This window comes from Semicossyphus pulcher, unplaced genomic scaffold, assembly GCF_022749685.1.
Source record: "Semicossyphus pulcher isolate SPU_LCO1_2020_fin unplaced genomic scaffold, fSemPul1.0.p SCAF_6, whole genome shotgun sequence".
Taxonomy (NCBI): Eukaryota; Metazoa; Chordata; class Actinopteri; order Labriformes; family Labridae; genus Semicossyphus; species Semicossyphus pulcher.
Window position 1 is genome coordinate 20213155 of NW_027211737.1, and position 24820 is coordinate 20237974.

The 24820-nt window shown below is 45.2% G+C and overlaps 1 protein-coding gene across 12 annotated transcripts in view; it reads right to left on the minus strand.

Moving 5' to 3' along the window:
* mef2cb (myocyte enhancer factor 2cb) overlaps positions 1–24820 on the minus strand; it is a 68768-nt gene that overhangs the window by 22124 nt on the left and 21824 nt on the right. For all 12 annotated transcript variants that reach the window (XM_069683606.1, XM_069683615.1, XM_069683613.1 and 9 more), the window contains 2 exons: positions 16721–16938; positions 7300–7503 (listed from right to left, as the gene is read on the minus strand). In XM_069683606.1, the coding sequence (XP_069539707.1) occupies positions 7300–7503; positions 16721–16774 (258 nt within the window). In that variant the 5' untranslated portion in view covers positions 16775–16938. The remainder of the gene's footprint in view (positions 1–7299; positions 7504–16720; positions 16939–24820) is intronic.

The following is a 24820-nucleotide window of genomic DNA, read 5'->3' on the forward strand; positions in this document are numbered from 1 at the left end:
TTGGGACGGAGGAAAACAAGTGAATTGAATAAAAGACGTCTTTATCCAAGAGATCAAATGTTTATGATCACTGCAGGGTCTCAAACCGACGGTCTTGTGCATGTGGCCGCCGAGGGCGACTCCTCATGCTCGATCTTTAGAAACGGAGAGAGAGAGAGAGAGGAGGCTGAATGAATCGCCTGACACTTCGCTTACTCACTGCTGTGTTACAAAAACAACCACCACCCACCCTGTTCGAAACACAAAGAGGAGGGGGTGAACGAGAGAGAGAGAGAGAGAGAGATTCCTATTCTTCTACCCTCGCCCAGCAAGGACCGCCAGCAAGGCGGCTAAATTTAGCCTCACCACACACTATTTTTAGACCACTTTTTGAGGCATTTATTAGAAAAAGAGTACATCAAACACAAGCGAGTGAGGAGTGGTGGGTGTTTTGGGGGTGGTGCTTTATTTTGACCATCTTACAAACTAGTTTTTATGTGGTGAGCTGAGTTGGCAGTGACACGGGACCTTGAAGGAAATGCAGTGACTGAGAGTGGATACATACAGTGAAAATATGGACATGTATTTATTGCTGTCTGCTTTTTATCTTACCGGCCTTTTCTATGCATTTGAACAGACAGACACAAAGTTTTAAGTACAAACAGACGACGACGACGACGACGACGACAGAGAGGAGTGTTGACAGGAAAAGGAGGAGGACAAAGGGACAACTCCTCATGTCAACTCGGAAACATGTTTCACATTTATGTAAGATTTGGTAGCTTGCTTACTTTTTATGAACCCCTGAGAGTTTTTTTAACTATATTAAATCCTTCCTAAGCCAACTTTATGATTGTTTTAACCACACTGTTTTTTTCAGTAATTTAAATGTGTGTTTGGGTTAGCGGAAATGGCTACGACAGCTCGCAACTCTGGCTCTGAATGACGTCCCTGTCACAAGATGGCAGCGCCTATCACGCGGGTGTTATGATCGTTGTGATATTACTGCAATGTCAAATAGTGCTACGGGGGGTGTCTCCCTCCTGCTTTGCTGTGATGTATTAGAGTTCATTTGTGTTCAGTCCTGATATGCTACTTCGACCGCAACCACAAGAGAGAACTGTCAGCAGTAACTAGTTGGTGCCGGTTATGCTGTCCATGTTCTGCTCATGTATGACTATAGAACACAGCGCTGTTGAGAACTGGCATTGTATGGTCGATGTTTGTTGGAATATAGTGGAACTGTGGAAATCTCCGTTCCCTCGCCTAATGAGTCTTTAAGCTAACTAGCTATTGCGGCTAACTAGCCCCGCTGCCAGCTCTGTGTCACCCATCTTTATCTTTATTCATTTATTCATTGGTTTTAACATTGTAAATGTAAAGTTTGAACTAAAGATGAAGCTTTATAAAAAGTTTCCTAAGTTCCATCGCCTGGTCTTCAAACATGTATTTCTCAACCCCATATACCAGCTAGCATCTTGTCTTTTCTCGCTTATCTTTTAAGATGCTGCAGGATGTTTCCAGACTGTCACCAGAGTCTTTGTTTTAACACACTGCTACACTCTTACCCTGCCAATGTCACAGGGTTAATTTACTTAGCGAGTCAAAGCAGCTTCGGACTTTAATCCTCAGCTCACCAGGAAAAACAAGCCAATCTCTTGGCCACTAGTAAATACTGAAGCACCGTGATCGCCGTGACAACCCACTTTTTTTTCTCCATCCCATGTTACCCCGCACATTCCCTATCCTAAAACCAAACAACTCCACGTTAAATGAGTGTGGACATCTGTAAGACAGGAGATATGATTACGACTTTGTTGTTTCTCTTGGAAGCTGACACGCGTCAAAGGCGCTGAGGGTAAATCGGCGAAGGCATTCGGGCCGGTGTAATTAAACAGTATTTGAGAGTCATGAGAAGAAGTCATTCAGTGAGCTGATCAACACAGAAAACTCCTTAAGGCTAATGTTCTCCATGCTGTTTAGAAACCAAATAAGCAGAATAGCACACATGCTGGAAAATATTTTCACAAGAGCGAGGCAGAACATGAGCACACTGGCACTTCAGAGAGGAGATCACATGTCCTGTTGACTTGCTGGAGAAAAATGCCTTTGATAAAAGATTTCTTTTTATATAAATGTTCTTAAAATCTGACAAATCAGACTTTTTTTTTTTTTTAAGTGTGTGGAAAATCCTGTTTCATGGCCAAACTGAAACATTGCGCAAGGCTTGCAGAGAAGCGCTTCGTTTTCTCGAGGAAGATACCTGCTCGATTCACTTTCTCTGTATGTTCCTTCATTTCCACTGCCAGCCCACCCCCTCTTACTTCCCCTCCCTCCCCCGCCCGGTGGACTGTCACTGGGTTGAAATCACACCTGTGCTTCTCACACATCTCGGCACACGGGTGAAACATACGCAGGGTGAAACATGGTGAGGGAGCTTTGCTGAATCTCATTAGCCAAGCGGGTAGTCATTAACAGAATGACCTTTGGAAATAATTACCAGCCTTCCTCCCTTCCATCCCTCTTTCCCTCCTCCCTCCCTCCTTCTCTTCTCGCACTCATCCATCCCTCTACCCCCCCCTCATTCAATAGTTACTTCTAGGTGAGGACGGAGGAAGAGAGAAGAAAAGGGAGGGAGAGAAACGAGCCGAGGAAAGGTGGGGAGGCAGATCCCCGCTGCTGCTGTTTAAGATTACAGGGTGAGCTGAACTTTCAGATTAGGTTAATCTGCTGGAAATGGGATTGGCTAACGGCCTTTCCTCTGGCAGGTATAGGCGAGCAGGCAGGCGGGCGGGCAGGTCAGCTCAGTACCAGGAGCCATGTGCCGTTCCATGTGATGCTTGAGCCAATGGCATCAGAGTGTGCTGTGCTGGCTGAGGTCATCACAATGCCGTCAGCTCTGCGGGGTTCAAGCCAATTGTCACCGTGTATGTACACACGCATGCACCCATGCGGGGCAGACGTTGTGAGAACACACTTACACAGGCCAAACACACTTTGGTGTGCGTGCATTTATGCAAAATAGCCGTTACTGTATATGCAAACACATTAAACGCACATATCTCTGCATCCTTCCCTCTTTTCTCCTGCGTTTGTCAGCATTTACAGGATTTCAGCTCCAGCTCGCGGCTCCCTCACTATCCCTTTAGTTGTTTCACAAACCTGTGTTCTTTGTTTCAATGAGGGGAAAACAAATATATTGTGGAACAGGGATTTGGCACAGCCCAAGAGTGTTGTTGGATTTGGGGCCATTCAATCACAGCCAGAACCAGCCAACACTGCTGCTTAGGTTTTGGGGCTTGTTCTGCAATCATGGGGAGGGAGGGAGAAGGGGGGGGAAGAAAGGACTCTTTCATGTGCTATTGCAATTAACAACCCCCACACTGGCATAATACATCACCAATAAGAGCTCAAAGTGATTGTTCGAACACAGAAGAGTGGGGGAAAAGGAGAGATGGATCTGTTCTCTTGTCATTTCCCAACACGGCTTCCCTCTAATGCTGTTCACATGTCCAGGAAACTGGCCTGGCAGACGGCGAGTATAGGAAATCTATCTGCATGTTGGACTGTTTAATGTGGAGCCAGAGTCAGAGTGTACTGTAGACCTGCCAGGGTGACACCGCACGGACGTCCAGTGATGGACGGTCCGCCTCTGTGTTTGCTTTCATCGAGCTGCGAGAGCCTGGATAAGTTTAGATGTCTCTTTAAACAATTTATTAATTAGATGGACCTCCCTTGTTGTTTGTGCAGAACATGATGACACTGTGTACATGTTTTATTACAGTCTCTCCGCGGAGTTTAGATATCCTGTAAGGCTTTACGTGTGGCTTGGGATTAAATGTAAGCAGTCAAAACACGCCCTCGGTTTGTTTTGTGATTATTATGGGTTTCTGGGTGTCATGCTTTGTGATTGAGACAATAATAACTTGATTAGCAATGCTTCTTTTGTCTTACAACTTGCGCTCAGATGAGGGTTAGCTTTGCTTTCTTGGTCTTTTGCTTTTGCAGATATTTGCGGATGTGTCATTCCCAGCAGAGACTGTTTTCAAGTGAGTCATCAAGACCTTCTTTACCACTCTTCTCTCTATCTCGTACTCTATTCCTCTCCCGCTCTACATTCCTATTCCTGTGTCTCACATACAAACAGCCGTTGACCCTTACATAGATTCAACATAATGCAAAAAAAAGTCTTACAGATTATGTACGTCGGTGAAAAACTGGATAAGAAAAGAGAAAGAAAGAGGAGAGGGGGAGAAAAAAGCCCTCCAGCCTCTTGTAAACATGCTGTAGCTCGAGAGGCTGTGCAACACTCTCAGTGCCACTCTCTCAACAACGCTAATTATCAACCAAAGACATGCTAATTACATAGAGCTTTATTGCTAATGTAGCAGGCCTCTATGCCAGCCGCCCACACTGTGAGCTCCGCTCCCCTACCTCTGCCTCTCCTCCCACTACACCTTCAGGCACCGCAGCAACACAGGCAGAGAGATGCGAGCGTTTTGTATACTTCTAAAGACGAGAGCTTTCAACAAAATTGGAATTAAAGACGTCACATATCAGATGTCATATTTACGGTCTTATTATTCCTCCAAGGGGGAACTTTGATTAAATCTACACCCCAGTCGTTCATCCACTTCTTGACCTCCTCCTCATCATCCTGCCATCTCAACAGGAAGTCCGCTTCGCTCCTGCCTCCTTCCCCCCCGCCCCGAAACTCAACAACCCACCCGCGTTCCTGCACCTGTGACGTAGCCTAGCAGCGGCACACAAGGCTCGGCGGGAGAGATCCAACCCCCCCCACCGTTCCCCGCCCTCCCTTCCCTCTCCCTCTCCACACACCCCTCCTCCCCGCCCATGCGAAACGTGCTAGTGTCGGCCCCGTGGCCAATCCCGCGGCTAAAGCTGAAGGCCTCTTCAGATCGATTTCCCCCGCTGTGAGTCGCTCAGGGTACTCCAGGGATCACAGTGTAGGTAGAGCTCCACAGCGCTCTCCCCCCGCCAGGCTCTTTAGCGTCCTCCCCTGACATGGCTGTTTACACGTTAGCCATCCTCTGCTCCCTAATGGAGACACAGTTAAAGAGAGAGCTTCAAAGCAGGGAGCTCTCGTCACAGGCACTTGCTGGAACATGTGACAGCTCTCTTCATGGGCCGGGGCAGGCTAATACACTCACTATACAGCGGCTGAAGGGCTCAGTGCATTACGGATATAAGTGCTTATGGGAAGAGTGGGGATACGAGTGGTCGCAAAATTGGTTAATGTGAATTTTCTAAATGCATAGAGGATTATTTTTTATCCCTTCTTATATACATGGATACAATTAATTTTGCACAAACTGTGGAAATTCATATTTATTTCTAACACGGCTCAAAGTAAGCTTTAGGGAAACAGGAAAGATGTAAACAGCTTTACTGATTACTGTTTTACAGCATATAACTATGACTGAACTGATTCCATGTTTTAGACAACAGTCTAAGTTTAAAAAGTCATAGCCTTCACAAGATTAATAATTAAGAAGATGGCTCAATAATATGAATTATAGGAAGAGAATAAGAGCACATAGTACATTTCAAAAAAGCAGTTATGCAGTCGCTTCTGGATTTATTTGTGCTTCTTAATACTGTCCATGTTAATGCACCCTCTTTGTTTTCATCATTAAGGTCAGTCATATGTTGAGTGCTGGTTCCACTTGATGTATGAGCTACATTAACATGAGCTACATTGATGGAACAAAGGCAATAATGACAACAGCAAACCACTCTCAAGTTTGCAATATACCGCCGTACATTTATGTTGTTTTTTTCACATGAAGCACGAGGTTATCATATAAAGGATGGGAACAAATGTTCAAATTAAAATCTCTCTCAAAGAATAGAACAATTGATATCAATGTGTAAAATGTAAAGGTTTGTAGTCAGGTGCAGAGCGCCATCTGGAAAAGCAGGAGTGTTCCCCGTGGGCCTGCCCATCCACGGGCGGGCAACGAGCCCAGCAACACCCGTATGAAAAGATAAAAACATGTTCCATGCTGCGGTAAGGCTGCACAGCCAGCTCCATGGATGCGTGTCTGTTAAGGGTTTGCATCGCAACTCACCGGCCCCAATTTTTCCCTTCTATCTTTATAAAATTGTGAGCGGACTGAGGTTTTGTTTCCTGCATAAAATGCATCCTGGTGGATGTAAAGAGTTAACATTAGGCTGCACCGAGCATGCATTAACGATGAACACTAGACAGCTGTACACAGATGAGGTTTTCTATGACCTCTATGCTGCCACATGTTACACATATTGTGTGCTAAAAAATCGAGTAATTGTGGTCAAATTAGAAATTGCAAAAAATGTAGGAGTGAAAGTCATGAAACACAACATTTTAATGCTTCATTACAGGTAAACATGCATGAAATGTGTATAACATGTAAAATGTTCTGTTTAATGTAATGTTGCACAAATAAAAAATGCTATTTGATTTGCATATTTAGCACAATATACGCATCAAATTGCTTCAAAGAGTTACTGTAGGGAAAGAATAATGAGTATATACAGTATGTGACATTTTCAGACAGTTGAAAAATCTGCCTTATTCAACTCTACTTTGTGGGACAGGTGCAGTTTAATCAAGCGTGTTGTGAGTGTAAATGTGTGCGCGAGAGAAAGGGATAAACTCTGCATGAATGCATTGCCTGTGTGTGTGTGTGTGTGTGTGTTTGGCCCACCGGGTTTTGTCAGAGCTACAGTGTGAATGTTGCATAACAGGTTCACATTGAGAGCGTAAGGATCCTGGAGGGTGACGGCGTCATTTCCTGCTTTATCTACCTGCCTACTGGCCTCCCTGACAGCACTGTTTAACGTCGCCTTGAGCCACACCGGCGACATGTGTCCAAAGCAAGTCAGATCAACATCCTCGTCTAAGAGGCGCATCAATGGTGACAAGACACCAGAGGCAATGGCTGGGGATTGTACTGTACACCACAGGGGAGAAGTCTGAGAGGTCCAGATCTATGCTAGGCTAACAGCTTAATGTTATAAAGAACACAAAACATAAGGAAGCTGTTTAAATAAACATATTGTCTTGAATAAAAGTCTTTTTAAAAGGCGATTGATATTGGGACTGAACCCTTTGGGAAGACAGACAAACTATGGGAGCAATTATTTCTTACACTGTGTGAGGTGTGAAGACTAAAAGAGAGAAGTAAGGGTTGCTGAATGAGTCACAAAAGCTGTAACCATCTGTCTGTTTGAGCGTTTCGGTGTGTTTGCATGAGCGTGCACGTGTCTGTGCGTGTGTGCGTATGTGCGCCGTCTGTTTTTTTTCTTGTATCTTACCTCCACAATATCGGAGTTGGTCCTGCTCTCGTGGGGCTCGTTGTACTCGGTGTATTTAAGCAGGACCTTGTCCATGTCTGTGCTGGCGTACTGGAACAGCTTGTTGGTGCTGTTGAAGATGATCAGGGCGATCTCACAGTCACACAGCACGCTCAGCTCGTACGCCTTCTTCATCAGGCCAAACTTTCGCTTTGTAAATGTCACCTGGGGAGGAGAGGGAGAGAAATAGGGGGGTAATGTTAACTAAGTTAAGAAAAATAGAAATCAACCTTCTTTTTTGACGTAAAAAAACCAAACTGTAATGCAGGAATAAGTTATTAGTTCTCTGAGAAACACCATTAAAGGAAAGTGAGGTCTGCTCATGGTTCAAAACCCCCTGAATGTAACAGTCCACGCACCATACTAGGAAAAAAAAACCCGAAGCTGGCCGTGCATTTAAGGAACTGAAAACACTGTGTCTCAGACAGATAACGGCAAAGAAGATCAGTTATTGCTTGTACATCAAAGCGCACGGGGGTTCACCGTGGAACATATGTCACGTTAAATAGTCCCTTTCATATGGCCTGAATGCTCTCGCTCTCTCGCTCCCACTCACACACACACACACACACACACACACACACCTCTATCTGTTTTAATCTAGAAAATAGCTGAGGCGTACTATTTTCTCTCAGTGACATTAATGCACAATGTTCAGTTGTTGTGTTGCAATCAACAGCCTCTCAAAATGAATAACAGGCCATTGATATAAATAACGGATGGCTTCCCTGACTGCGCTTGAAGCTGTTTGTGACACTCAACTTAAACCACAAATATTGTTTTCTCTAATGGGGCCCTTTTTTCTCTCTCTCTCTGTTTGAGGCCCAGGACCGGTACCTTTAGTAACACACGCATACAAGTGCCCACATTGTCAAAATAGAACAGCCTCTATTCCTCTATTGTTTGGATCAAAACTAGAGCAGTGAAAGTGAGTTAATTCCAGTGAGCTGCACCTGCTTTCCCTTCCAAGCCATGTGTGTAAGCTCTTTGGCTGTATGGGGAAAGGAGAAAATGTGCCACTGCCAGCCTTGTTCTCTGAGCAACACAGCTTTCTTCTTTTAATATCGAACTCGCTTTTTATTTCCTTCTGTGACTGCGTGTATTATTTACATTGGAGATCTGTATCGACAAAGCCTTTTTACAGACAGGAAGTAGTGCCAGAGCTGCGCCCAGCTGGTAGCTAATGATCACAGTTTGTTGATTAACTGCATGTTTGTCTATTCTCTTCTGACACTTAAGTGGGCCAAAAAACACAGAATGAAAACCTCCGAACACTCAGTTAAAAATGATCTGAATACAACAATAAAGACGTTAACTACAGGGGTATAAAGCCGTCTCTGTGTGTGGCAGATCAGGGTAATGTATGAATAGATTTGCAGCATAAATCTATCATGCATTGCCCTTCACATCTTCTCTCTACAACTCTGAAAGAGGAGATAGGATTGAATGGATATTGATAGATAGTTTTGGATTTCCTGAAATCATATCTCCCAGGATGCACCAGGGAAACTGAATATCAAACTATCCCCTCACCTCCACCCTCTCTCTCTCTCTCTCTTCTTCTCCCCGCATGAACTGCAGGATCCTGGACCCGCTTCCCCTCCTGAAAGTTTTCCAGTGATGTCACCGCGTCACGAACGAGCTATGTGTCAGACAACAGAGGCTGAAACCAGAGACGCGACTTTCTGACTCCCTACAAACCGGCGTGTGCGATGTCAGGTTGTGTACTGCGGCACAAACACTCATCTGATTCACCGACGGCGTAAGGAGAAAAAGCTCCCCTGGGCTCTAAATACCATGCTGACATTTACACAGTCATACGGAGATGTGAAAAAAAAACAAGTCTCAGTCTAAACAGCGTAAGATCAAAAGGTATCCTGTGACAATAAGATTAATTGTCATATCCAACCCACTCGGAGCACTAGCATCCAGACGTGTGCCAGCCTTACAACAGCATACAAATCTAACAGAAAATAAGACGCAACACCAGGACATAAGGTCAAAGCTGACTTTTCACGACCAGGACATGTCGAGTGTTGTCTTCCCCTGGTGTTTGGATACAAGAGGGCACCAGGGGCAAACGCAGGACACAGCTAGCTGCCGGCCTGGCTCCGTTATCACCCACTCACTCTGACACACACTCTGCTGGGGCCATTAATGTTTCATAAGGTGGCACCATGTGGCACACACACACAGGGGGTGGGGGGTGCATGTATGCGAGTCCCAGAGGTTGAAAGACGCTGGTCTCAAAGGGGCGGAGGTCCAAATGCTAGCCTGGATCGCAAACAAAACTGTGTATCTAACAAGTAACTCCAAACTCTGACATTTGGTACTTTTCTTTTAACATGTAAAACGAATCCAATCAAAGTTTTTTCCTGAGCCTCACACTTTAAATCAGGAGCCTAGCATGCATTTTTCACATATTATAATTCACACGTAGACTGACTTTAACAACACCACAGGAAGAGAATAAGTGTGTGATTATGAAAAGCCTTAACTGACCAAACAATAACACCTACATAAATATCGCACCACCGCACCCCCACATCTCAATCTGACACGTACAACCTGCTACCTCCAAATCACATATATTACTAACGCCATGCTCAGACATCCAGAAATACACAGGCTCATACACGGAGCATGCTTGCTTGCACAAACACATTTTAGAAGACAGTTGGCTGTCTTGATGGTAAATACTGGTGCAAACATCATGTGGGATGTGCTAATTTGCACTGTACCTCGGCTCCGCCATTTTTTATCTTGAGTTTCCCTGTTGTTACTTCATGGCCTCACATGATGCAGTCATGTGACCCTTTTAGCTCTTCAAACTTCCAGCAGATGATGTCACCGGCAGCCTTTCCTGTGTCAGCCCAAAATGGCTCATGATTACAAACGTGTGGTCCCTTTAGAGAAAAGTTTTCTGAGTAAATCAGCTGTAGAAATCCCATTTTATTTCTTGTTAAAACAATTATACTTCTGGCGATTGTGTATTCCGTTGAACAGCTTTTCCTCTCGCTGAACGAGCCCTCTGTCTTTGCTGTTAAACCAAAAACACCCTTTGTAAACCACCCGTATGTCAGTGTGGGTGTCATCTTTGTTTCCTTGGTCAGTGGGTGCTGTTAGACACACCACTATGTTGATAACAAAGAGCACGACATTACAGCACATTTGCGACCATGTGTGCTGGTAAAAGGGACCACTGTAAGTGTGAGTGTGAAGCCGACTGTGTCTTTTCACAGTAAATGGGTAACCAGAGTGTGAAGCCTATCTTCATATGCACGCACACAAAAAAAACATGCTTGCACCAAAACACGGGGAAAAAAATTGTGTCGATTTTTGTCCGTTGTTACACATAAATTTATGAAGATGTTCTCATCGGGGTAATTCTCAAAACCAAAGCAGCCGTATTCTCTTTAATTCATGCTTGCATCTCTTCGTATCTACTTATAAATACCGATTTATATAAGCACATGTTGTTATCTAGTTTTATTCTCAATGACTTTGGCCCATAATGAGCACACACTTTAAAAGCATAGCATCATGGAGACTCATAATGACACCTTATTCGTTCACCCCTGTCCTCCTCCACAAACTAGTCCCAAGAGAGAGAGTCAGACCCATGCACACACAAATGTATTCAGACGCACGCCCATGTAAACACACAAACATGTCGCAATCACATCCTCTTTTGGAAAATCTGAGTTTTTCTTTCTTTAAAATTTTGATTGAATTAATTTTCTTTATTTTCCTTCCTTCTATGTTTTTTTTCCATTGAAGCTAAAAAATTCGTACGATTCCTGGGGTACAAAAAAAGGCCAAATAGAGGGACAACAAGAAAAGCAGGGATAGTGGCTGTTTCTGTGCCACATGGGTGAGAGGGGAGAGAGAAAGAGAGGAGGGAGGGAGGGAGGAGGAGGGAGAAGAGAGGGGGCGGACGTACAGGAAGCACATTTGTATGCATTTCCTCTCATAACAGGAAGAGGCCAGTGGCTTCCCCTTCACAATGGCTTCGCTTCTGCTTCCCACCTCCTGCCTGCTTCCCTGGGGGAGGAGGAGGGAGGAGGTGGAGGAAGAGGAGGAGGAGGAGAGACGGGCACCAAAAACTGCTGGTTAGCAAACCAAACATGGCCATGAGGACACACACACACGCTAAGACACACATACATAGATGTCAGTCAGCCACTGAGCAGGACGATGGGTCTTGAGACAAACACTTCTCCCATTGTCGGAGGCCGAGCAGGAAGACACGGGCTTACGCAAAAGGAATCAGAGGAGCCAAAGACCTGGTCTTGAACTCTGCCTCGCAGCCAAAGAAGCTGTTAAGAGGAGGCATTACCACAAAAGAGGCTTTGTCCCACCTCTAATATATGCTCTGCTCTTCTCTCTCCTAAAAAGCCCACTTATCATCCTCCTTCAGTGCGCCTTCATACGAACAGAAGGCCACGAGACTCCCGGCTGATTTTAAAGGATCCACCTTAAGTTCTACACTAACCTGTAGGACTGATTGATTGGTGTCTTAATTATGCCAAAGGAGTCTTAAAATACATGCTAGTTTTTTTATTGTTCTCCGTGGCGGAGCTTGTAATTTAGTTTCAGGAACACACTGTAATGGCTCCTTCTCTGTATGCTCCTGTTTATGCTGAAAACCGCAACTAGAAAAGGATATACCCACTGACAGCAAAAAGTGGATGTTACATTGCGAGGCTCAAGTTAGTGGCCGGAGTGACAAAAATAACTCCGTTGTCGTTCATTTGAAGTGGGTTAACTTTTGTCGTGGCACTATGGCTGACACAGTATGCATCATATTCACTTCTCATTAAAAGAAAGCAGCCGGTTGGGGGTTTTTTAGGATTAAATGTCCAACTACAGCTTATTGTTTTACTGATTTCTGCTGCAAGAAGACCCTATTAACACCTGCTTTTTTAACTAAATAAATATTACGAGCATAATTTGATTATACTAGTAAAGTAGGGCGTATAGAAGTTTTAAATAAACTGCAAATTTCGGTCAAATACATTTTTAAAAAAGCAGTAAATCTCCTGTCTTTGTGTAACAAATATATTTTCATTATTAGATTTTTACACATAATTTTGAATAAATTGAATCAACTGTCTTCACTTTAAATACTTTAAATTAAAGGCCACACATAATGTGCACTGTAGCAGATGAAGGAATCTGACAGCTAGACAAACCCTTCAGACTCTCTAGTGAGTGAAAATAAGAGAGTGAGGTGACAGAGCAAAACACGCCATGTGAAGAAGACGCGAATGAGAAACGAAACAGAGAGTAAGAGTAGGGAATAAAAAAAAAAAGAGATTAAATACACAGCGGAGAGAAGGTGAGAGCTTCGTGAGCCCTTTTCCAGGTGAGGTCTCGCAGATGAGCGTACGACGGAGAGGAGTGCCACTTGCTGTGGTAAAAAAGAAGGAGATGGTAGAAGGTGGGAAACAGGGAATTAGAGGAGGGGTGCAGGGGTGAGTAGCTACCCTGTGGGCCTCATTATTTTCCTGCTGTTAATTTCACTCGCACATTTTCTCACCCCAGTGCTGTTGATTAGAGAGAAGAATGCTTTGTCGCTGAAACAAAAAGACCCCTTTATTTCAGCGGCGGCGCTGCAGTTTGCATTGACAGGGAGGAGAAGCGGCGTATGTAGGAAGACATGAAAACGTGTAGTTTATCTTCCAAGTGTGTGTGCTAGTGTGACTGTTGTTTGTGGGAGTGGGGAGATCTCCTGTTTTTACTTCCTGTCACTGATGACCTGATCCATGTTTAACCTTTGGCCCTGGGTCCCTTCCCCCTTGGAAACCACATGTCTCACACAAGCGCACACACATATACACACACAGATTTGCACAAGTCCTCCTAAATTAAGCCCACCGAGTGTACTGGCTGGAGAGGTTACACTAATTAGAGCCAATTGCAGTAAATTAGTCGATCCCCAGGACTGACTCCAGAGAGATAGATGTGTTTTAAACGTGTTTACAAGCATGCATTTGTCTATGCTGCACAAACAAGACACCAAATACACCATCAGAGCATGTGTCTGAGTGTGTAATCTGCTATGTTTCGAACCTATGCCAGTGCGTGTACGTACACACACACCTGTGAATGTATTTCGTGCTGTAGGTGTGTGTGTGTGTGTGTGTGTGTGTGCTAGCTGGAGCAAAAGAGTGTACTCTGTGTGTGCAGCGCATGAGTTTATGGCACAGGGGGCCCTTTCATGTGCCCGAGGCTGGGAGAGGGTCTGAGTGGTCGGGGGGCTTGGAGCCAGGGCTCACACACTGCTGCCCACTGTCCAGAGCTCCGGGCAGCCAGTCAACGCCAGGGAGGCCTGGCCCTTCTGCCCCTGCTCTCGGGAAGTGTTTCGGGGCCTGGGGGTGGCAGCCCAAAGTGGCCGCCCAGAGAGAGCCCGGCCCTGTGCCCACTGTGATGCTGCCGCTGCACGGTGGGCAGTGTAGCCCCGTAGGTGGCAAGTTAGCGTTGACAGCCACACAGAGTGGTGCCACTCCAAAGAGGACGGCAGTCTGAGGTGTGTATGTAGACATGTAGGAATCAAGGGAAGTTTTATATTAGCTTTAAATTTCTTATTTGAAAGGGGAACTGTACCATGTTATGATTTATGTTTATTTTATGTCAAATAACTATCGTTAGTGATATAAACTATATTATTTTAGTATGAATCATAAAAGCAGAAGACCAAAAAAGAAGTTCTAAGAAGATGCCAGAACGTTTTACACCTAGAAAAGTATTTAAGGAATGTGAGGTTGAAATCAACACTATACAAATTCCTCTGGTGTTTATTTGGCTCGGGTTCTGGGACATTTCCTCAAAAAGGAAGTGAAAATATGCAAATCAAAAGCTTCCTTTTTCTTGCTGTTTTTTTTCTCTTTAAGGAGAAAATGTAAGTTTCTGTGTCTTGTGATGTCCGCCTCTACAAAGTGTGGTGATGTCATTTAATTAGGTCGTAGGTTGAATGACACTTAGTGCCAAACGTACCTCATGCATGTGGTGCTTTCCACATGACTGGATGACATCATCTCGGAAGAAATTGCTATCCAACTTTTGCAAACAACTAAAAACGTAATCTATCATTTAAGAGATCAAAACAAGAAAATCCAGCGATATATTGATTTTTTTTCTCTCCTCCCTCTCCTCTCTCTCGCCTCCCTCCTCCTCCTCCTCCTCCTCTCTCTGTAAGTAAAGCCCGGATATCTCAGGCATCGATTCCCCTCAGGTGTCCTTCCTGTCTCCCTCTTTCCCTCCTTATCCGCAGGAGCCGGAGTGCCTGGTGCGACTGGCGGGCCCGGGCTAAGGTGGGATGAGAGAGAAGGGCTGAGATAACAGCAAGGAGGAAGTGTGGGTGCTGCTGCAACATGATAGCTGTAGTCCTCATGTGAAACTCTGTGACCTCCTCCTTGCTCTTCCTCTGTTTGCCACTCTCTTTTTCAATAACAAATACATAAATCAGGACAAGGAGCACATAGGTACATACTATCAGACACCTTCCCCACCTGTTTTTGAATCTTTCTTCCATGTATCTTTTGCACACATTTTTTGTGCTCTAAACTCTTAACTCTTTTGATATAAGTGGGCATTTTCCTATGATGTCACACTTTATGTCTGGTATCTGACAGTCTGATTGGTCAACAACTGAAAACACAAAGAACAGTAAGGATATCAGGCCGTATTTCAAAGTATGACAATGTCTTTTATGACCGATAAGCTAATGTTAGACAAGAGCTAATGTTTGCATTTCACCACTTGCTAGCTTACTTTACTTTCCCTTAAATTCCCAGCTAACATTAGCTACGCTAACACTACATTAGTTAGGATTTTATGCTCTTCCAGACGGAAATATTAGTTTGTCAGCCACTAGCTAACGATACTGTTAGCTAGTAAGTGGCTGTAAGCTAACATTAGCTGTTGTCCAAACATAATAATGGGTTAAGAATTATGTTGTTTTAACTTGAGAAATGTCACTATGTCGCTCTGGATTTTCACTTATCATATTCTTTTCAGTTGCTGCTCTATCTAGAAGGAGTTAAGGGATAACAACTGTCAGATGTCTTTAATTTTAGAGCTTCCTGAGCGTGACGTCAGAGAAAAATGGCCGCTGTCTGAATATGGTGAAAGCTATGTATCACAGACAGTAAATCATGCTTTCTGGAAGTTCCTTCCCCACACTCAAGTTTTCGCACCCCTCTTACTCTCCTCTTGTTACTTGCGATCACACTCATTGAGATGAGTCAGGACAGAGGTCACAATCTGCTTCAATTACTCCTCCAGTATTGACCGATCGATTCCCCGAGCCTCTTTGTGTCACTTTACTCTGTGAGAATAGGCTGCAGGGCTCTCATTGTGGATGTCGCACGAGAGAGAAGCGGCAAACCAATGAAGTCGGACTGTGATCTTACAAGGTGTGTGTGTCTACGTGCAGGTTTGACCTGTGATCCAGGGGCCACGTTAGCAGCGTATGGATCCAATTGGGCTGCCAGGAAGCTGACAAAGTGTCAGTGGTCAGTCGTGCCACAGGAAGTGATCAATTGCAAGCCTCGGGGGCAGTGAGAGAGCCGCGTCTCTATCTATTTCCTGCCACAGACGGTGGTGTCTGCTTGAATCACGTCGTCCACAATTTATTATGTCTCTCTCAAGTAATGCCAGCTGTTCTTTAAATGTGTCCTGCATGACATCCATTGTTGCAAGGTTTGTTATTTTTCCTAAATTACTATGTACAGCATCTCTGGTTTGAAAAAGTATCTCTTGCCACGCAGAGGAAAGCTACAGCACTCGTACTGTTACTGATTTAGCTCAAGAAAAATACTGATTCAGTGTTTGTCTCCCCTTCATCTCCGCCCTGTTGGCTCGATCCAGTGTGTCACTCTCGACCATCCCATCTCTGTTTGGTTGTTTGTTTATGTTTTCTCCCACCCTGCCGCTCCGGTGCCGCTCGGTAATATTCCACTGCTGGTGAGCTAAACTGGGTGGCATGGTGTGAGAGGTTGGGTGTGTGAAGGGTGCTACAGTTGTGCGTGCAGGCCGCAGCCCTCAGGGCAGGCAGTGATATGCAGAAGGGTTTCTTTTTTTTTTGGAGAATTACAAATGTTTTCATGCAAATCCCTTTTTGGAAAAGTCCCACAGTGGTTTGTTAGATTTAGAGGAGACAAAGCGGCCATTATTCGCCAATGGAACTCCTCCACCCAAAGCAATATCCCCTCATACACTTCTCTGTTGCCCAGTTCACATTATTGCCCAGACTCCCAGAAGACCTTCATTGTTCAGGGCTATGTGGGGTGTAGGGTGTTTCTCCTTCCTCCCTCCTCCACCCCTCCTCCTCCCCACCCTCATACTCATCCATCCTCCCCTCCCCCCAGGGACTTACCTGTCTGTTGCGTTCATCCATAATCCGCGTGATCTGAATCTTTTTCCTCCCCATCGTCCCCGTCTTTTTCTTTCTCTCCTCTTTCTAAAGAACTTTATGCTTTCTTCACTCTCCTCTTTCTTCTTCTTCCTCGTCACTCTTCTGCTCTTTCTTTATCTGCCTTTTTTTTGTCTGCTTTCTATTTGTTCCAATCAACTCAAAGATTCCAGCATCCGTACCTGCAAGAAAGAAAAAAGAGAGGAGGAGGAGGAGGGGGGAGGAGAGGAGAGGAAGAGCATTAAATGAAATGAAATATGGCAAAATACTGAGAGAAAAAAATAATAAAAGTGGCATCATGGCAGCCACAAGGGAGGGCGAAGAAAGACAAAGAATCTGTCAACAATGTTGTGAGAACCGCTGTGTTTTTCACTGTCGATATCATGCAAATCAGTTTTTGCATTTTTTTTTTCCCAGGCAGCGACTATGAGAGGAGACAGCGCTGTCAGGATCTCGCTTCGTTCACAGAGAGTTTGACAGTGTTTTGGAAGTGCCGCTAACTTAAACGCTCTAATCACCGACACTGTAACATTACCTCCAGACTGAGAAATACATTTTGTTTCTTCCCACGAACTGCACTGTATTGACAGTGCTGGTACTGCCAGACACGGCTTCTTCTCGTCTATCTGGAGCTCATCTTTAAAATGGCAGGCGTGAGTCGCGGGATAGAATACAGATGTAAAACCGGGCTCAGTCTTTCCATCTTCTGGTAAAACAAAGGCCGGAAAACAAAAGATTAAAGGTGCCAAGAGTGATCTTTTGACACATGTTTAAAGGACATTTCCAGGAGACAGAAATTAAAGTAAATTCCTTGAACTCGATCCACATGAAGACGTCGCATCTGAAGAAATGCACTTTGCTTGTGTACAGGAGTTGAGGCCAGCAGCTGACGAGCCGGACTGCATGCGCGAACAAGAAACCTGCGCTCCAAAAAAGTTTGCGTGAGTAAATGACTGTGTGTCCATATGTGCGTGCACGTGTGTGTGTGTGTGTGCTAGTGTGTGAGTTTGGCTGAGCCAGAGCTCCAGTGCATCTCTCCAGAGTGCTAAAGTAGGCCAACCCAATCTATCTCAGGGAGGAGCAGAAGAACTGTTGTTGTGTTTTCTTTTGACAGTAGAGGTGATAACGTCCCTCGTTATGCAAATGAGCATCCCATTATTTAAGCACAGTGCAATGCAGGGGAGCTGTCAGCGCCGTCACATAAAAAAAAAAAAAAAAAAATCCTCCATCTACCCTGCCTTTTTTTTCTCTACTTTCCCCTTCTTCTCTCTTCTCTCCTTTCTGAACCAGATTTCCGGCACCTGGCAGCACAAGCATCAGACATTGATGTGGAAGACGACACCGCTTCACCAAAAGACATGTCAGTCTCAGTCTCTCTCTCTATCACTCTCTCTCTCTCTCTTTCTCTTCTCTCGCGCAGCCTCGCTCTCTCACATTCTCTCCTTTGCATCGGCCCGCACACATACATGCGCATTGTAATGCACTTCCTTTCCCCCCTTCTTTCCTTTTTTTTTATCTTCCCTGCTAACCTGAATCCATGTATTTATTGAGTAACATGCATGAGAAAGCAGAAGAAAGCAGTAAACCCCTGAGGTGAGCGCAGCACATTGCTATGCACTTGACCTCTTTGTGCGAGAGTAGGACATTGATAATGAAAGCGCGTAATAGGAACATCCAGGGATACTGTGGCTCTTAGTGACAGACCAAGGCCTGTAGCTGGAGTGTATCACTGTAGATCCTCAGTACAGTAGTGTTTAGTGTATCTAAGGGTAAGACTAGGTGATGTGGGCCTTATATTTATTACACAGACTCAGAAAATCTATGCAATTTTGAAGGACTAAATCACATCGATTATAAGAGATTTTCTGCGAAACCCCTCCATCGCACAAACATTTAAAACAATACGAGACAATACAATTTGAACAATGATGAAACGCATGACAAAACCCTGCCCGAGTTGATGTTTGGAGTACGCCCACTTATGGAATCAACGTGAAACAAACACAAACGCATCATTTGGCAGTTAAGACAACAGCCGGACTGCGCCATCATAATAACAACAAGATCTAAAATAACTCTGTGGCAGCTCTGAAGAGGCTATCCAAAACATTTTAGCATTGCTCTGCACAAACACACCCATCCACAGACAGAAAAACAAAGCGCTGCCCTCTGGAAGAAAACAAAGAAGGATGTTGTCAGACAAACTAGGATTACAAGCCAACACCGAGGCGCTTTGGCACAAGACAGCCAGACAAGGATATCAATCAAGCCGGCGTACCTCAATCACAGGCTGACAGCATCATCCCCTCCCTGTCTTTGTACTCAACACTTCCCTGCCCGGGCATCGCTCCAAACAAGGAGGCGTTACCTTCGTGATCCCTGCCTCCTGGCCTCCACCTCCTCCTCCTCCTCCTCCTTGTTCCTCCCACAGCCCGCTGAGCAGAGCTGAACCTCTCAATGTCAACAACTGCTGGGGCAACACCTTAGGCCTTACGTAACATTAGCGCTAAGACTAAGCCCGTGTCCTGAACATTTAATCCCCGCTTTTGGCTCCCAGCGCCTGCCAACGCTCCCTGAGGTGAGGTTCTGCTGCCGCTTAGCCCCGTGTCGGTGCCTCCCCGCCTCAACCAACCAACCCCCCCCACCTTCTCCCACATCCCTTCTCACGGTTGCCTCCTCTTACCTCCTCCTACACAACGACACAAGTTCCCTTCCCCTCCGTCCTCACATCACCCCCCCCTCCACTTTTCCTCACACCCGCCCCCGTCCCATATGAGTGCCAGGCCGCTCCTGGATAAGAACCGAGCACCCACCTCCTCATCGGGCTCCCTTCCCTCTCCTTCCCCTCGTGGTGGAAAGAGCATCGGTTAACTTAACAGATTACCACTGAATCACTCAATCCAATTTAGCCTCATGACGCCAAGAAATGAAGGGAAAGGGTGGAAACAAGCGCTGCTTAGCGAGCGCGGCCGAGTTGCACGGGACAGTCATCCTCAGCAGGAATTTTTCGCAGAGGAATGACACTGACTCCTGACCTTGAGAGGGCAAATAAGGTGAGGAAGAGGGAGAAAAAAGGGAGAGATGAAGACACACAGAGCGACACAGAAGAAAGAACTAACAAGCTTGTGCACATTAAGCCAATTTACTAATCCCAAAGTAAGGCGCAGGGGAAGAGGGAATGAGCCGAGGAAGATGAGGTGCGCACAAAAGAGTCTTCTCTGTGGAGTCTGACTAATGGTACGCCTGCATTCACACCAGCCTGGTAACTGGAAGGAGGCCGGGGCGGGAGACTGCAAAGGTCAAAGGGCAAGCTGGCACCAAGCAGACAGAAGGACACATTCGCCCCTTTGCTTGTTTTATATGTGTCCCGACTGTCTGTGCTTTGAGTTGGAGAGGTGACAATGAAAGAGAAGGAGAGAGGAAAACAGAGAAATGTAGAGAAGAGAGGGAAATGGAGTGAAGCATAAAGAGGGATCTTTTTGAACAGGCACCAGGCCTCTCCAGGGGGAGGGGAGTAGCTGTACCCACGACCCTCCCATCTGTTAAGCAGACGGACGGAGAGAGAGAGAGAGAGAGGGAGAGAGAGAGGGGGATGAAGGTTGGGGGAGGATGGAGAGGGAGCAGCGATTCAGCACATAGATCTAATGAGGGTTCTCTCTCTCTCTGTGTCTCACAAGTGGAGCTGAGAGGACGATGGGAACATATACACTCAGTGCACCACAAGGCTTGATTCTAGGTCGCCTCTCTCCCAAGTGTTTAGTCACTAAAAACTAATATACAGCACACGGCGCTTTTTCACATTCTAATAGACGGTCTGTAGGGTGCTTGTTAATGTGGCTTTGTTATTGAGGACAGACGCGGAAGGCTACTTCTCTGAATCAAGGGGCGGAAAAAAAGAGGAACTTTACCTTGACTCATACTCGGGATTTATTCGTCACTTTGAAAGACAGCTGCAGGGGTTTTGTTTGTGACTGAGGAGAGGAAATGTACAAGAAGCCAAGTTCCTAGAACGAAAGTTGCGCACAACCATGCATGTGATTATTTCTGCATTCAGAGAATGGTGAGGAGAAATAGTTGAAAATTGAACTCCTGTGCAGAAATGTGCTGATGCGTTATTCTCGAATCCTAATTCTACACGTTGTAGCAAATTGGGGAAGGTGATTTATCGTGACAGGATTGGCGATGTTTTTCCAAGAAACCCCACCTCGGCAGCACAGCCGAGGCTCGTGGTACATCTGCAACACATTTGGTAATAGCATGTGTCCTGAAAAAAAAAATATATATATATATCACCCCTGTATCCCCTATCCTCCTAGGAAATGTGGCTGTGAGGATTTGAAATAACATATTACAGTGCAGTAAGTAAACCTTTTAGGAGGTGTATGGTACATTAAATAAACGCTCTCTCTTTTTAAATAAACTCCCATTTCCTTGAAGAGGAGGACCAAAAACACGCTTTAATATGGTTTTCCAAATACAATCTGAAAAGTCAGTACACACACACACACAGTGCTCCATTTCTACACGAGCACGTCTGTCATGCGGAAGATTTTTTTCCTCGAGAACATTAAAGTTTTTTCCCCCCAGATTTGTAGATTCGTGGAGGTTTCTTCTTCTTCTCTGTGTTTTTGACGTCGCTCTAAATCCACGTGCGTGTGTTTGCGGGTGTGCGTGCCTGTGCTGCATTTGGAAACACACGCGCACTTTATCTCCTGTCACGATGGATGGAGATGTACCAGCAGGAATGAAAGGAGGGGAAGGATCAAGCTAAAGGAGCGAGTTGATGGCCAGGCAGGATGGGAACAGGGAGAGAAAAAAAAACGTGTATCAGGTCTCATTGTGCCTCTAATGTCATTACAGGCAGTGACTCCTCTATGTGGCACGCCGCACTCCCCATCTGTCAGAGCGAGATAGGCAGGGTGACGAATGGCTATCACTGCTACTTCCCTCAGCCCCCACCAACACCCCCGCCCCCCCACTCTAATGTCTGTATCTTTTTCCAGAGCTGGGGGAGAAGAGTGACCTAAACCTGGGCGGTAGCCCACGCGTAGGTGGGCCTCTATGGCTCTGAATCTGCGCTGATATTAGGACTAATTTAACATGTTAGCGGCTAAAGAGATTAGCAACATGTACATCTGGGGATTAGAGTGATAGTGGTGGATCATCTCATAATGTGTTCATTCCTCTCTTTTTTCCTCCCAGCGAGCGTTGGAGCTAAACTTGAATTTGAGAGGCTGCAGTGTGTGTGTTTTTATGTGTGTGTTGGAGGATATGTCTTCACCTGTCTCTCTCTATTAGCTCATGATTTAGGTGGATCATTAGTGAGACAGTTTCACATGTATTCTATTTTCAATCTCTATGTGCCTTTGAACTGAGACACCTGTCTATTGATGAGGAGGAAAGGGAGCCAATAGCCTGTGGTTGGCACAGGTTTTACACACTCCGCCGAGCACTCGTAACTGTGATTGACATTATGGAACAAAGTATATTGTTTTAAGCAGCAGCAGAAGTGCTGCAAGATGAGCTCTCAATTTATTCGCCAACCCAAGTTCAACCAATTTCTCAACTTAAAACTTGAGACTTCAACTTTAAACTAAATTGATTTTCGTTCTAATGAGACTCTGCCAGCGCTGTTTCCCCCTCTTATCCTTCAATCCAACAGCTCTGCCCCGGGGTCTTGGGGGACAGAAAGACAGGAAACACACACACACACACACACACACACTTTTCACATACACTCAGTTCGCCGGAAGGATGTGACATCAGCAGGCACAGACAATCAAAGGTGCTAAAGGTGCTTCCTTCCCTAAATTACACTGTTCACGGAGAATAAGTGGGGAATCAAACAACGGATGAGTGCAAATAATAAGAAGCGATTTCTGATTTCATGGGGCCATGTGTCCATAAACTTTCATTTATGAGGGGACTCGTACTTATATTATAAGGGGAAAAACGGGATATAAATTGTGTTCAATCTGAAAGAATTTAAGCTAATTAACTTTTTATTGTGATATTTTATTTGCATATTTGTGTGTAAATCGCAGCATTAAAGAAAAGTATGTTTTACACTTTTTACTGCCGATAAATTCAGCGCCTTTGCAGCACAAGCTTCAAGCAATCAAACTGAAATATGTTGAATGTCTGAACTAAGTGACGCTTCAATTTTAAATGCACGATAAATAGAAGCACAAATGTAGGAAAGATAAACTGTGCATGTATATGAGGATTTTTTTTAACGTGCATTCAGTCATAATATCAGATTTCTACCAAGCGTCCTGCTGAGCCGCATTTCACTGCAAAATCTCCTGTTATTTATATAAAACCACTTTGTGAGATAAAATCTGATCAGATTGTTTCACGTTTGCACTTTAAGATTTCATATTTTAATCTGAAGAGTTTTGCCTCCTGTAGTCTGACAGTGTCAGGTAGTGATGAGGGGGTATACATGTTTGTAGAAGAGTACGGAGCCCTGCCCTTCGTTTGGGCAGCTGCACGTCTCACTCAGCACCTGCAAACAGGAACCTTGGGCCATCAGAGCCGCAGTGGAGACAGGTAGCCATCCGTCAGAGCCAGAACACAGACAGGTGAGAGCCATCTTTCCATAGCCCATTGCTGACTTCCCCAAGGACAAAATGACTTGACACAATGCGTCAACCCCCATCTTTGAAAGGAGGCCAAGGGCTGTAAAGCCACAGCTGCTGGGCCACGGGCAGACGAGCGAGGGGGCGCACGTGAACGCCAGGCGAAGCCAGACAGACGAGGACGGAGAGGAAGAGTAGCCGTCGTGGTTAAAAAGGCATCTCTTGTCGATTGTCAGCATCTTTGTGTTGTGACTGTGGCTTACAGCCATGAATGATAGCAAAATAAACTTAGATGACCGCAATGACAAACTCGCCACACATACACACACTTGTGCCAAAGTGGAAAAAATGGTATCAGAAAAAAGGAGAAGAGAAGAAAAAGCAGAAGCACAGCCGAGCCACAATTTGGAGAGGCCCCGGAAAAGGCTGGAATGAATCACCATTTAGTGCGTTCAGTCTTTCCATGGCATGAGCATAAGGAGGGGCAACGGACGCATTCAAGTATAAAGCAGAGATAGAAAAGATGATAGAGAAAGAAAAACAGCTTAATAGAGGTGACAGAGTTGAAGGTGGAGTGACGTTGAGCAGAAGGGCCGAAAAAGATGCAAGTTATTGAAATGGTTTCGAAGATGGAAGTGGTGCAGATTGTGGTGATACGCACATCTGATGTTTCAACGCAAATAACTTCACTGAAGTTTCACTTTATCAACGCTGCCGCAGTTTCTTTCACTTCTTCCTCTCTGCGTCTCTGTCTCTCTGTTTCCAGCCACTGTAACAGTCTGGTAGAAGGCTGTGCTGCAGGTCATGTTTTCCAGTGAGTGTAAACCCACTGGAACCTACGGACCAGGTGAAACAACTGCTGAGACTGAGGGGACGGGAGCAGAAGAAGTGTACATCTGTGTGCACTGATAATTCCCTGCTTAAAACAAGCACAGAGGAGAAAAAAAAAAACAGTGTAATGAACCTTGAACTGATGCAGTGGAATTGCACTATAAACCCTTCAATGAGTGTTCCCAGCCCCCACAGGAACAGCCGGGAGTCATGTCACTAAGAACACAAAGCACTGACATATTCACCCAATTATGTTCCCTGCCGAGTATGACAATGTCTCAGGATGTTAGCAATGTTCTCCAGTTGAAGGGGGGGGGAGAAGGGCAGCGTGTGTGTGTGTGTGTATGTGTTTGTGTCAGAGGTTTGAAACCGAGGCAGCACGGGCCACGCTTACTTACAAACTTCCCCGTATTCGCGCGGCCTCACTCTCCCTCCCTCCCCCCATCTTGACTGTATCACACCCCAAAAAGAATCACGTTTGAGACGATCCGCTGATGATTTCATCACACACACACACCCCTCCACCTCCTTTTTACTCTTTCTCTTTGCCACAGCATTCTAATCACCCTAATTAAAAGCTTTGTTCATTTAGAAATCTCTGATGACAATTTGTTTCACTCTACCCTACAGCAGTGGTGGCTGTGAAGAGAGG